We start from the raw sequence: 12,333 nt of genomic DNA, 5'->3' as shown, positions 1-12,333 counted from the left end.
AGACGCCCAAGGGGTCGGGGAGCACCCGGGGGGGCCGGGGAGCACCCGGATCGGGGGTGGGGGTCCCTCCACAGCCCGTCCCACTCCCCGGGGCCGAGGCGCTTCCCGCACACCCCGATCCCAGCGCTGGCAGCAGGAGGGGGGACATCCCCGGTGTTTTGGGGCTGGGAGCCCCCGTGCTTGTGGGCGTAATCCAGTCCTGGATGGATTCGTCTCCACACCCCGCGGGGACGTGCCGGGATGCCGGCTGCCAGCCGGGACGGCGCTCTTCCAGCCCGGGGCGGGAGGCTGGGGGGGCTGCGGATGGGGGGGGTGAGGGGTCCCAGACCCTTCCCCAGGGGTTGGGCACCCCGGTGCCAGCTCAGCACCCTGTCCCCTCCCAGGGCAGCTCCCCAGCCCTGTGACACGACGCTGCGAGCGGCCGCCCCCCGGGATGAGCCCGTTCGGACCCCGGCCACCCACCAGCGAGCGCCTGCCCAGCTCCTTCCGCGCCTTTTCCAGCCAAAACCACCTTGAACCAGTGCAAGCACCGTGGCTGCACGTTACCCGTTAGTAATCAGCTGTGCACCTTAATTAAGAGCCTCCAACAGCACAAATGGGGGGTCCCAGCCCCCTCTCCCCCCAGCCATGCGCTCTCCCCCCACGAAGCCTCTCCCAGCCTTGATCCCGCCGTGCTTTCCCTTCCCCCCCGTTAATAAACGAGCTGGGATTGCTGGCAGAGCCGGGTGTCGGTGCCGAGGCGAGCTGAAGCATGCGGCGGAGACCTGGCGTTGGGGCGCGGCGTGCCGTCTTCCCGGCATGCAGGATCAGGCCCTGGTTCAGCCTCTGCCCCAGGGCAGGTGGGTGGGACGGGGGGACATGGGGACACGGCTTCACCCTTGGCTTGTCCTGGGATGTCCATCGGCAGGAGGAGATGGCCACCGAGACTCACCCCAAGTTGGGGCATCAGCTTCAGTCCCGGCACCCAGCGGGCCCCCCCTGGCTCTGCCCGGTCCTCGGCGCTGGGGACCGTGATGCTCTGGTAGAGCGAGACCCCAGCCGGGGCAGGCAGCGGGTTGGGGTGACTCCCGGTCCCCAGCTGTCCCGTGTCACTCTTCCCCCCACCAGCGCAGTCCCGGCCAGCTCCGTGGGGCAGGGGGGCTTCACAGGACCCTCGCGGGGGCTTCACGGGTGGCAGCTGCTCAAGCCTGGATTTTCTCCACCGCCTTGTCGGCCACCGCCGTCACTGCCATGGGGCTGGGGACGTAGTTGAAGGGGGTGACGCGGGCAGCTCTGCTCGGGGAGCCGTGCCGGCTGGCGGGGAAGGTCCCGGCCGGCGCCTCGTGGCCAAAGGAGATGGGCAGGGCGGCCTTGGTGGGGGCCGGGGCTTCGCCGTCGCAGGCGGCGCGGGTGTGCGGGGGCCCCTCGCGGGTCTCCAGCGTGGGAGAGGTGCTGGAGTTGGTCTTGGCGGTGGAGAAGTCCTCGGTCTGCACCACAGCGTCGCTGGTCTTCCTGGGGCTGGGGGTGCCGGGGCGCTCCTCCTCGCCGGTGCCCGCCAGCGGCAGGGCGGAGGAGGGCAGCGTGCTCTTGAGGATGTGGGGGATGTCTTCGTCCCGAATCCTCCGCCACGTGCCCTTCATCACCACCACTGGTGGCTTCGCCGGCTGCCCGCTGGGCACCGCCTCGGTCTGCCGCCGCCGCGCCGAAGCCTCCGAGCGGGCGGAGAGGACAGAGGAAGGGCTGCCCGTCCTCCGCGCCACGCTGATGTTGGGCGAGGACGAGTACCTCTTGAAGGGCTCGGGCGCAGGGATGCTGGTCTTCACCGGCAGCCGGGACGGGCTCTCGGAGCTGGTCCTCCGCGGCGGTTTGGCCCCGGCGGGGGCTTTGCCAGCAGGCTGAGCCCTGGGGACGAGGGGTCGCGGGCTGGGGGCTGCCGGCTTGGCCGCCTTGAGCTCCTCGCAGCGTGAGGAGCAGAGGAAGACGGCCGGCAGGGCGGCGCGGCTGCGCTGCGGGGAGGCGCGGCGAGGCAGCGAGGCCGACGGCTGCGCCGGGGAGAGCTCGGCGCGGTGCCGCAGCAGCAGGCTGGAGGATTCCTTGATGAAGGTGAGCTGGCGCAGGAAGCCGGAGCGGTCCGAGTCGCTCCCGCTGGAACGGGTGGAGGACATCCGCACCAGGTTGAGCCGGCTGCCCCCCGGCCCACCGCCCCGTGCCTTACCGCCATCCGCCTGCTCCTCCAGCACCGGCATGGCCCCCCGGCCCGGCAGCACCTTCCTGCTGGGCTTCTGCATGAAGGGGATGCGGACGGGCGACTTCTGCGTCTTGGACTGCTTGGGGGCTGGAGACTTGGGGGCCGCGGCTCTGGCCGGGGGTCCCGGTGGGGAGGGCGAGCCACCCGCCTTGCCTGCGGCCGGGGGAGCCTGCTTGGCGAGCTGGGAGGGCGACGGCAGCTTCTTGGGTGCGTGCTGGGAGGGGGTGGAGGTGCGGGAGGAGCCCGAGGAAGGGGGTCCCTTGCCGATGCGGGCAGGCGGCGTCGTACTCCTCTTGGGCAGCGCCAGGTCCCCGGTTTCGGGGGGCTTCCCCAGCCGGTGCAGGCTCCGCGAGCGCTGCTGGCTCAGGGAGAGGTTCTTGGCCGGCGGAGCCTCTGGCTTGGCCACGGGGCTTTTCTTCGGGGTGGCCCGCGGGCTGGGGGCGTCCTTGGCCAGGCTGGGCATGTAGATGACCGTCCTGCCGCGGAAGACCACAGGCAGGTTGGGCACCGGCTTGGTGGGCGCCGGGCTCCGCTCCGCCCTGGAGCTTCCGCGGCCGGTGGGACGGGCACCCGGCGCGTCCTTCCTCTCTGGGCGGCTCTTGCTGTGCTCCCTTCTCGCCGCATCCCTGCCGGCCACGCTGCCGGCCCGTTTCTTCTCCTGCCTGCCCAGGGAGAGCTGCAGGGTGGACCCGACCGAGAGCCCCGATACGAAGGAGAGGATGGAGTCGGACTCGGAGGAGGGCTCCCGCGAGAGGGAGGCAGCAGCCTGGTGCAGCCAGGTGACAATGGAGTTGGCACCCTCCTGGATGGCTTGCCACTCCACGCTGTCCAGGTCCGAGCCCCGGTCCGAGCTGGCATCCTCGGCAGGGCGATGCCTCACCTCCGCCTTCCGCTCCCTCCCAACGGCGCTTGGCGGCTTCTGCTTGCGCTCCGCCATCCTCCGGCGAGCCGAGGGCCGCCGGCGCTTGGGCATGGCCGAGCCGATGCACTTCTGCAGCAGGTCATCCTCCGAGTTGAGGCTGGGGGAGCTGGGGGAGCCCCCCTGCGCCTGCCCCGCCGCCATGGCCGACCGTGGGCGGGGGGCTTTGCCGCAGGGCTGACCCCGCTCCTCGCCGTCGGAGAGGTTGGCATCGCTCAGGGAGCTCATGGAGGAGCTGAGGGAGTAGCACGGCGGCGTCTCATCGGCGATGAGGTTGTTCTGTGGTTTTGCCTTCACCGGTCGGGGAACGGGCTCGGGATCCCTCCGGGGGATGGAGCCAGCCCAGCGCTCCCTCCTGGGCGCCCGGCCGGGCTGGGCTCTGCTGCCGGCCACCTCCCTGCCCGCCTCGGGCAGCTCGTCCGAGTCCTGCTCGTAGAAGCAGTAGACGGCTTCCTCCGTCGGTGTGGTGTGGCACAGCGACTGGAAGGCCACCCCGTCCTCCTGGGGAGCATCCTTCCTCCCAGGGGGACCGCTGGTCCTCCCCACCTCCAGCTCCAGGCTGGGTCCGTTCTTCGGGGGGGTCTGGCCCCGCTTCCCCTCCCCGCCTTGGCCACGGCTCGACCCCGCTTTCCCTTTGCAGGCTGAGCTCAGCCGGGCGGGCGCCGAGCTGCCGGAGGCGGCTCTCCTGGCCGGGATGGTGCCGGCGTTGCCCACCTCCCGGTGCCCCTCGGGCAGGACCCCCGCCGGGCGCCCCATCCCCGGGCCGCGGGGGTGCTCAGCCTCCTCGGCGGCCGGGTAGCGCAGGGTCTCGTCGCTGAGCGAGGCGGCGCTGGAGAAGTTGACGGGGGTCCCGTCGGCCGAGTCGGTGAAGGAGTCGTCGTCCTTGAAGAGGTCGCGGGCGGTGGCACGCAGGTGCTTGGGGACGCCGGGGTGCGTGTGGGCCGGCACCAGCATGTAGACGGGGACGTGCACCGGCTTCTTTGTCTGGGGGTGCAGGACCTGGCCGGAGAGCAGGGAAGTCTTCACCTTGCGGAAGCGGGATGGCATGGCGGAGCTGATGCACTCCTTCAGGATCTCAATGTCGTCGTCGGAGGGGGGCTCAGGGCGGTCGGCACGCCGCCGGCCGTCCAGGTACCGCTCCTCCCGCCGCTCCTCCCGCTTCTCGTGAGCCACAAAATTCAGGCTGTTCTTCTCTGGGAAGGTGGGCATCAGCTTGAGCTCCACGTCCTTCTGGACGTAGTGCTCGTGGAGGGGCAGGGCGCTCAGGCTGGAGGCACAGGAGAAGTTCTCGTTGGGTTTCTCCACCGTGAAGTAGACCATGGAGTCCAAGTCCTGGGGCAGCTGGAAGCGCTCCTTGAAGTCGGTGATCTCCATGAACTTCTTGACATTGTTCTCCCACTGGATGTTGAACTGGCTCGTCTCCTTCTCCGGTTGGCAGCCCAGCTCGAAGAGGGGTGTCTTGCTGCGGCTGGGAGGCATGGTCTGCCCAGGGCTGTCGGGCAGCTCGCTGGGACTGATGGTGCCGCTGATCATCTCGCTGCAAGGGTCACTCTGGATGGAGCTGGCGATGGAAGGGCTCTCGAAGCTGCCCAGGGAGCTGACGGAGCTGCAGCGGCTCATCACCAGTGGCGTCTCTTGGATGTAGTTCTCTGAGGAGCTCGAGGGCGTGAGGTCCTCCTGGCGTGATGGTGATGACTCCCGCAGGAAGACCTTGTCGCGCTTCGGGAAGGGGATGGTGATGGGCTGGGAAATTCCCACCGGCGTGGCCAGGCCCGGATCTGCCTCCTTCTCCTTCTCCTGGCTCCCATCCTCACCTTCCCCATCCCCTTCCTCCATCTCCAGGATCTCCAGCGAGGAGTCACTGTCCAGGTCGTTCTCGCTGTGGCTCTGCCCGTCCAGCACGTTGTCAGCCGAGGAGAGGGAGGAGAGGGAGCTGCACCGGGAGAAGCAGATTGGGGTGTCCTCCACCGAGTACTTCTGCACCGACTCCTGCTCAGCTGTGGCTGGTGGGTGGGCCGGCAGCTTCTCCGGGATCTTGCTCAGGGTCTCAGCTGTCTGCAGCAGTGTTGGGGGCAGCCAGGCTTGCTTTCTGCCCAGGAGCGAGGGGTGGTGGCCAGCGCCGGCGGCCGCACCACTCTTGGCCAGGCTTTCGAGCAGGGGGACATGCTGGTAGGATGGGGAGAGCTTGATGGTGCGGACCTGGGGGTCGGGGGACACCTTGCTGCCCGCCTCCTTCTTCCACTCGGGCTCCTTCTCCAGCGCCTTGGGGCTGGGGAAAGTCACCGTCTTCTTGGCCCGTTCAGGCAGGTCTCGCTGCTCCGGCTTGTCCGGCTCGGCCGGGTCTCTGCCCTTGAGCACGGGGGGTTCGACCCGCTCCGGCTTGCCACCCAGGATGCTCTTGAGGTCGAGCCGGCTCGGCCGCTTCTGGTACCGCTGCAGCTCATCCCGGTAGTCGAGGAAGGCGGCCCTGGTGCAGGGCTTCATGTGCTCCTTGGTGCAGTAGCCGTCGCTGGTGCTGCCGCTGTTGAGGCTGTCGTTGGATAGGCTGGTGTAGGCGGTCTTCAGCCGCAGCAGCGTGTGCGCCCGGCTCAGGCTCTCCCGCTTGGCGAAGCCGCCGGCGTCCGAGAGGCGGCACGGCGAGCAGGACTGGGCACGCGCCTCGTGCACCTCCTCGGGGCCGTACTGCCAGTCCAGGCAGTGGTCCTCCGAGCTGAGGCTGAAGCTGTCATCCGAGGAGGTGTGCATGGTGGAGATGTCCTCCACCAGCTTGTCGATCTTGGCCACCGTGCTGGAGATCTTGTTGGCCAACTTCTCGGCGGCCAGTGAGACGTCATCCTCCGGCAGCGGCGGCTTCTTGGGCTCGGCCGGCTTGCTGCTGCCGTCCTTCTCCGGCTCGGGGCATCGCCTCTGCGCCAGCGCCCGGGGCAGCGCCTGCCCCTGGAGGAAGGAGGAGTTGAGGAACATGGAGAGGACGGAGGCGCTGGCCGTCTCCACACCAGTGGAAATGTTGGGCACCTCGTCATCGTCGAAGCAGCCGGAGTCGGAGGCGTAGTCCTTCACCAGGCTCTCCATGTGCCGCGTCGGCTTCTTGGCGCTCTGGCTCTTCAGGCTCTGCTTCTCCATGGTGTCGAAGGTCTCGGCCAAGTGCTTGGCATCCAGCTCGGCCTCCAGCGCCTTCTGCTTGCGCATGTAGAGCGAGGGCATGCAGGACCCCGGCGAGACGACGGCGGTGTCCTTGTACTTGGGGGGCCGGTTGGTGAGCAGGTTGCGGAGAGCGGCCGCGCTGCCCATGGCGATCATCTTGTGCTTGGAGTGGATGAGGTTGCGCAGCATGCTGACCGCCCCCAGGTCCCAGAGCAGCTCCTGGTCGCGGGGGCTGCGGGCGGACAGGTTCCAGAGGGTGCCGCAGGCGTTGCTGACGATGGTGAGGCTGTGCGAGCGCAGGTGCTGCAGCAGCGTCTGCAGGCAGTTGTGGTCCCGGAGCACCTGCCTGCGGGACACGGGGGACCCCCGGCCATCAGCACGGTCCCTGACCCCCTCCCCAGCGCCGTCCCCACCCCACGCCGACCCTCACCTGTAGTCCTCCCGCGTGGCGACGAGGCTGGAGACGTTCCTGAGGATGCCGCCGCCGCTCTCGATGATGGCCAGCGAGTTGCTCTGGCACTTGTAGGTGAGGGTGCTCACCAGGAAGCCCAGGGCTCCCTCCACCCCGCAGATGGCGGCTTTGTTCTCCGTGCTGTGCGCCGACAGGTTCCACAGCGCGCTCAGGACGCTCTTCAGCGTGGACTCCTGTCCCGGGGAGGGGACACACACCCGTCAGCCCCAGTCCGGTCACCCCGGTGCCTGCTCCCGCCCGTCCCGGTGCTCACCTTGCCGGCGTGCAGCGCGCACCGCATCAGCCCGGTGACGCTGCCCACCTCCCGCAGCACCTTCTTGCTGTTGATGTCGGCCCGCCAGGAGAGGTTCCTCAGGATGCTGGAGACCACCTGGGAGGGCAGAGCGGGGTGGGTGGGCGCAGGGACCGTCCCCGTGCCCGTCCCCCTCCCCAGGAGAGCCCCCCGCGCTGCCGGCACCCACCTGGTGCAGCTCCTCGCTGTCGGAGCCCAGCTGCGCCACGATGGCCTCCATGCAGCCCCGGCGGGAGCACAGCGTCGCCTGCGGGGGAGGATGAGGGTGATGAGGGCAATGCCATGGCCCCCTCCACCCAGCCCCGCTCCCCACCTCGCAGACACCCCACCACCCCCACCCCCGACCTTGTTGACCACGTCGCCGAAGGTGAGGTTGGTGAGGGCCATCCCCGCGTAGCGCCGCAGCGCCAAGTTCAGGGGGTCGCTGGTCATCTTGTGCATCTCGTAGTCCACCTGCAGCAGCTCAGCCACCGCCTGCAGCCCTCCTGCGGGACGGGATGGGGGGTGACTCAGGCAATGCCCCCCTCCCCCTCGCTCCCCCCTGGCACCCCCTCCCCAGTTGCGCTGGGGAGGAGGGTGGGCAGGGACGGCTGCAACAGGGATGGAGCCCCCTCCCCGCCCTCACCCAGCTCGTTCATGGCCCGCCGGTACTCCTCGTCGAAGGAGAGCTTCATGATGGCGCAGGTGGCCTGGCAGATCTGGGGCTCGATGGGCACCGGCGCTGCGGGGAGGAGGTAGGGGGGGTCAGCCCTGGGGTGTCTGGCAGCGATGCCCCCCCACCACCATTGCCCACCGCCTCCAGCATGCGGGGATGCTCCCAGCCGCGTGCGCCACCATGCACGTGTGTACACACACACCGGCACCCCGCTCGCCCCGTACCCGCGCCGCCTTCGGGGCCTCTGCCCCCGTCCCGGCTCTGCATCTGCAGCCAGTCCCAGCAGGTCTCCGAGTAGGAGCGGATCTGCTCCAGCACGTGCAGCACCCGCATCTCCTTCTTGGCCTGCCCCTCGTCCGGCTGGGAGAAGACGATGTTGTGGAGGGCGGCGTTGGCACGCATGCGGGCGTCCTTGGCGCCGGTGGGGCTCTCGGGGGGGCCCGGCTCGCCGTCCGAGTCGTGCAGGATCTGGATGAGCAGCGGCAGGCAGCCCGACTTGCGCATGGCCTGGCAGCTCTCCTGCGAGCTGGACATGGCCAGCAGCGTGCGGGACATGTCGTCCTTGTCCCTCGTGGCCAGCATGGACAGGAGCCAGAAGACCACCTCCACCTGCGGGAGGGGGACTCGGGGTTACTCACGGTCGCCCCCCCCCCGCCATGCAGCCCACCCCCCAGCCGCGCTCCGGCACAGCTGCCCCTCACCTTGCTGCTGCCCAGGCTGCTGCCCCCCTCCTCGGGGTGGGTCGGGGGGTCCAGGCTGCCGTCCCCCTCCATGCCCAGCACCTTCCCGCAGAGCTGCAGAGGAGGGGGCAGGCGGGGGTGGGTTGCAACGCGCCATCCTCACCCCCTCCCCGCTTTCCGGGTGCCATTAAATTGGTGCATTTCTCAGTCATTGCAATTGTTGCTTTCGTCAATGCCGGGGTGGTATTTCAAGCCGGAATCGGGGCTGATTGGGGGGGTGCTACCACAGCAGCCGGCTCGGGAAAGGGAGACCGTGGGCGACCGCTGCCTGCGTGGGTTGGCGATGGAGGGGCTGTGCGGGATGTGGGGCTGGCTGGGGCGATGGAGGGGCTGGGGGCGATGGAGGTGATGGAGGTGATGGAGGACCACGGCTGATGGAGGTGACACGGGTGATGGAGAGGGCAGAGATGATAGAGGGGCCATGGGTGATGGCGGGGACATGAGTGATGGAGGGGCTGGGGGTGGTGGAGGGACCCTGGATGATGGAGGGGGCAGAGAAGATGGTGGGGCCGTGGCGATGGCGGGGCCGTGGGCGATGGCGGGGCCGTGGGCGATGGCAGGGTGCCCGCCCTGGCAGCTCCGGCGGCAGATGCTGAGGGAGCCACGGCGCCCGCCCGCCGCGCGCCATGGCCTACTTCTCGTCTCCATGGCAACTGCCCATTTCACGGTGCCCGAGCCACACAAAGCCCTGGCTGTGCCGCGCCGGCGGGCAATGGGGACAGGACGGGGACAATGGCGGGGGGGGGCCGTGCCTGGCCCCCTCCTCCACCCTGCCCGGGCTCCGCCGCCCCGCAGGGACCGGGGACAAGCCCCAGCGATGGCCCCTGGTCCCAATACCTGCGGCTCCGGCTGCTGCACCTTGTCCTGCGCCTCCATGAGCTCCTTGTCGATCTGCTCCAGCCGGGACGCCCGGATCTGGGGGGGCAGAAGGGGTGTCAGCGAGGGCTGGGACACCCCCCACACACCCCCACCCCCTCCGCGGGACCCCCAGAGCCAGGCATGAGGGTGCACAGGGCTGGGGGTGAGGGTGCACGGGGGTGATGCGAGGGTTCATGGAGGTGATGCAAGGGTGCGAGGAGCTGCGTGTGAGGGTGCAAAGAGCTGGGTGGGAGGGTGCAGGGGGGGAGCGGGTGGGAGGGTGCAGGGGGGGAGCGGGTGGGAGGGTGCAGAGGGGCTGGAGATGGCAGGACGGAGTGGGAAGGCAGCCGGAGCCCCCCGCCCTGGGCACAGGGTGGGAGGTATGTCTGTTGGGGGGGTGTCCCCCACCCTGACCTGCGCCCGCTGCACCATCTCGTCCGCCGTCCCGAAGCGCTCCTCCATCAGCGAGCGGATGTGCTGAGCCTCGAACTCCAGCTGCTGCCGGATGAGATCCATCTGCATGGAGAACTGGGGGGGGCAGAGGAGGGGGACGGCGTGAGGGGGACGGGGTCCTGCCTGCACCCCGGGGCCCCCGGGGGGGTTCCAGGACACCCCCCACTCACCGTCTCCACGTGGGGCAGCTCGTCCAGGCGCGTGGCCAGGCTCTGCAGCTGCGCGTAGTACCACACCTTCTCCTTCTCCTCCTTCTCGATCTCGCCCAGCAGAAAGCACCTGGGGAGGGCCGGGACCCCCGTCAGCGCAGCCTCCGGCCCCCCTGCTCCCCCCAGCCCTGTGCACCCCCCAACCCCCCCCCCATCACCTCTCCCGGTCGAGCTCCTCCAGCAGCCGGAGGGTGGCTCTGCCCAAGTCCCCGGCACCGTCCCGGTGGGGCGCGGGCGGCGGGGGGCTGTCCTCGGCACTGCGCCCGGCTCCGGCCACCTCCGGGGCGAACTTGAGGTTGTAGAGACTGGTGATGTCCATCTGCAGGGCTGGGGACGGGGACAGTAGGGTGAGGGTGGGCTCGGAGGGGACACCCCCCCCACCACCACCACCCCCCCACCACCCCCTGCCTGGGCACCCACCTTTCAGCTGGTCCAGGACCTCCGTCTGCCCCGAGGACACCATGACCCGCGCCTCCTGCTCCAGCTTGCCCTGGAGGTGCTTCAGGACCTCCTAAACCAGGGATGGAGCCGTCGGGGAGGGGGCGGGGGACACGCAGAGGGAAGCCCCCACGTGCCTTACACCGCAGCCCCAGCGTGGGGTCCGTGTCCGTCCGTCCGCCCCCGCCAGGCTGGTCCTCACCTTCATGTCCGAGGTCTCATTCTCCAGCTTGGAGAGGTGGTTGGAGTTGTCCTCCAGCTCCCGCCGGAGATGGCTGTTCTCCTTCTTCAGCGCCTCCACCTGCCGCACCAGCTGGTCGTACGAGGCGATGGAGCCGGACATCTTCACCTCCTCCAGCGCCTGTTTTGGCGGGGGGGGGGGCAGAGGTGGGCAACACCCCGGGGTGCTCCCTGCAGCCTCCCCCCCCCCCACCGCAGCACAGCCCGGGGGATCCCCCCACCCCCACCCCCCCCCCCGGCAAGAGCTGGTGCCCCCCCCAAAGCCTCCCAAAAGGGATATCCCCAGCACGGGGTGCGTGTCCGGCCCCCCCCAGGCAGCCCCGGCCCCCCCAGCCCCTGCCGGCCCCCCCAGCCCCCCCAGCCCCTGCCTGGTTCCCATCCTCCGCAGCCGCTCAGCTCTCCGCTCCCTTCCCCCTTTGTCTCGCTTTTGTCTTCTCCTCCTCCGAACCATCTCTCGCTTCGCTCCCTCCCGCAGCAGGGACAGCCCCGGCCCCCCCGGCAGCGCCCCCGGCCCCTCTCTGTCCCCCCTCGGCCCCCCTATTCCCCCCCACCCCCCCCCAGCCGCCCCCGGCCCCCCCAAACCCCCTCTGTGCCGCAGCGCCCGCGGCCGCCCCTCGCACCTGCCGGGGGGACCCGCGGTGCCGACACAGGCGGGCATGGGGGGACGGGCACAGGGACGGGGACCCCCTCGTCACCCCCCAGCGGGTCCGGCTGGCAGCCACGAGCGCCACGGCCCCGCGCCGCCTTCGTCAGCGCCACGTGTGAGCACGAGTGTGCGTGCAATGGGTGTGCACAGACGGGGGCGGGGGGGGCTCGCACAGCAGAGGAGGGGTGTCCCCTTCTCCCTCCCCCCCCCACTGCACCCCCCTATCTCAGCGTGAGCAAAGCGCCCGTGGCCTCGTCCCTCCCCACGTCCCCCACAGCACAGGGGCAGGATCGGGCCCGTGTGTCCCCCCCGCCACAGCAGGGTCAAGGACAGCGGCCGCCCAGGGCAGAGATCGATCCCCCCGTCACTGCCCACCCAAAGCTGCCCCACGGCGGCTCCCGAACTCCCTGGGATCCCTCTGCCTCCCTTCGGGGGGGTCCGCGCCCCCCCTTCCCCCCCCAGCCAGCACAGAGGCCCCTCTGGGCAGTGGTGGGACCACCAGGGCCCCACTGATGTCCGTCCCACCCCAGGAGCCATCCCGGCCCCCGTTCCAAACCTCTCCCTCCTCCCTGCACCCCACACCAGCCAGGGGAACCCCCCCGGCCCCACCTGGGTCCCACTGCAGGGCCCCCCCCCCATCACCAGCTCTACCCACCCCACGCTTCCAGAGTGAGACAAAGACCCCACGGAATAAATCCCTCCCCAACCCCTTCCCGCTGCCCAGGCAGAAAATACCCCCCAGGAGAGAAATAACCCGGGGGGGGGGGGGGGGGGGGGCTGCAGGGGGTGTGTGGGGTGGGGGAGCAAAGGGTGGGCGGTGGTGGAGGGACAGGAGGTGTGGGATGGGGGATGGGGGATGCCGGACACGGGCTGAAGGACGGACAATGATGGATGCAGGAGGGGGGGGGTATGGGATGCGGGATGCAGGATGAGGGATGAGGGATGAGGGATGCAGGATGAGGGATGCGGGATGCGGGATGCGGGATGCGGGATGCAGGCTCAGCAGGACCTCCCGTTGCTATGGCGACAGAGGATGGGGC

The 12,333-nt window shown here is 70.0% G+C and overlaps 1 protein-coding gene across 1 annotated transcript; it reads right to left on the bottom strand.

Moving 5' to 3' along the window:
• Nucleotides 1-1,181: 1,181 nt before the first annotated feature.
• On the bottom strand, nucleotides 1,182-10,765 carry APC2 (APC regulator of WNT signaling pathway 2; the record flags this gene model as incomplete). The annotated part of the gene is made up of 14 exons (XM_082495262.1): nucleotides 10,610-10,765; nucleotides 10,390-10,480; nucleotides 10,128-10,296; nucleotides 9,931-10,039; nucleotides 9,722-9,835; nucleotides 9,287-9,364; nucleotides 8,411-8,503; nucleotides 7,934-8,318; nucleotides 7,680-7,775; nucleotides 7,400-7,539; nucleotides 7,224-7,301; nucleotides 7,016-7,132; nucleotides 6,721-6,935; nucleotides 1,182-6,636 (listed from the first exon to the last, which is right to left on the bottom strand). The coding sequence occupies exons 1-14, from the start codon at nucleotides 10,748-10,750 to the stop codon at nucleotides 1,182-1,184; spliced, it is 7,281 nt and encodes a 2,426-aa protein (XP_082351388.1). The 5' UTR covers nucleotides 10,751-10,765.
• Nucleotides 10,766-12,333: the final 1,568 nt, after the last annotated feature.

The sequence above is a fragment of the Vanellus vanellus genome (genome assembly GCF_965231255.1).
Source record: "Vanellus vanellus genome assembly, chromosome: 25".
NCBI lineage: Eukaryota > Metazoa > Chordata > Aves > Charadriiformes > Charadriidae > Vanellus > Vanellus vanellus.
This window is presented reverse-complemented; position numbering and strand designations above follow the sequence as displayed.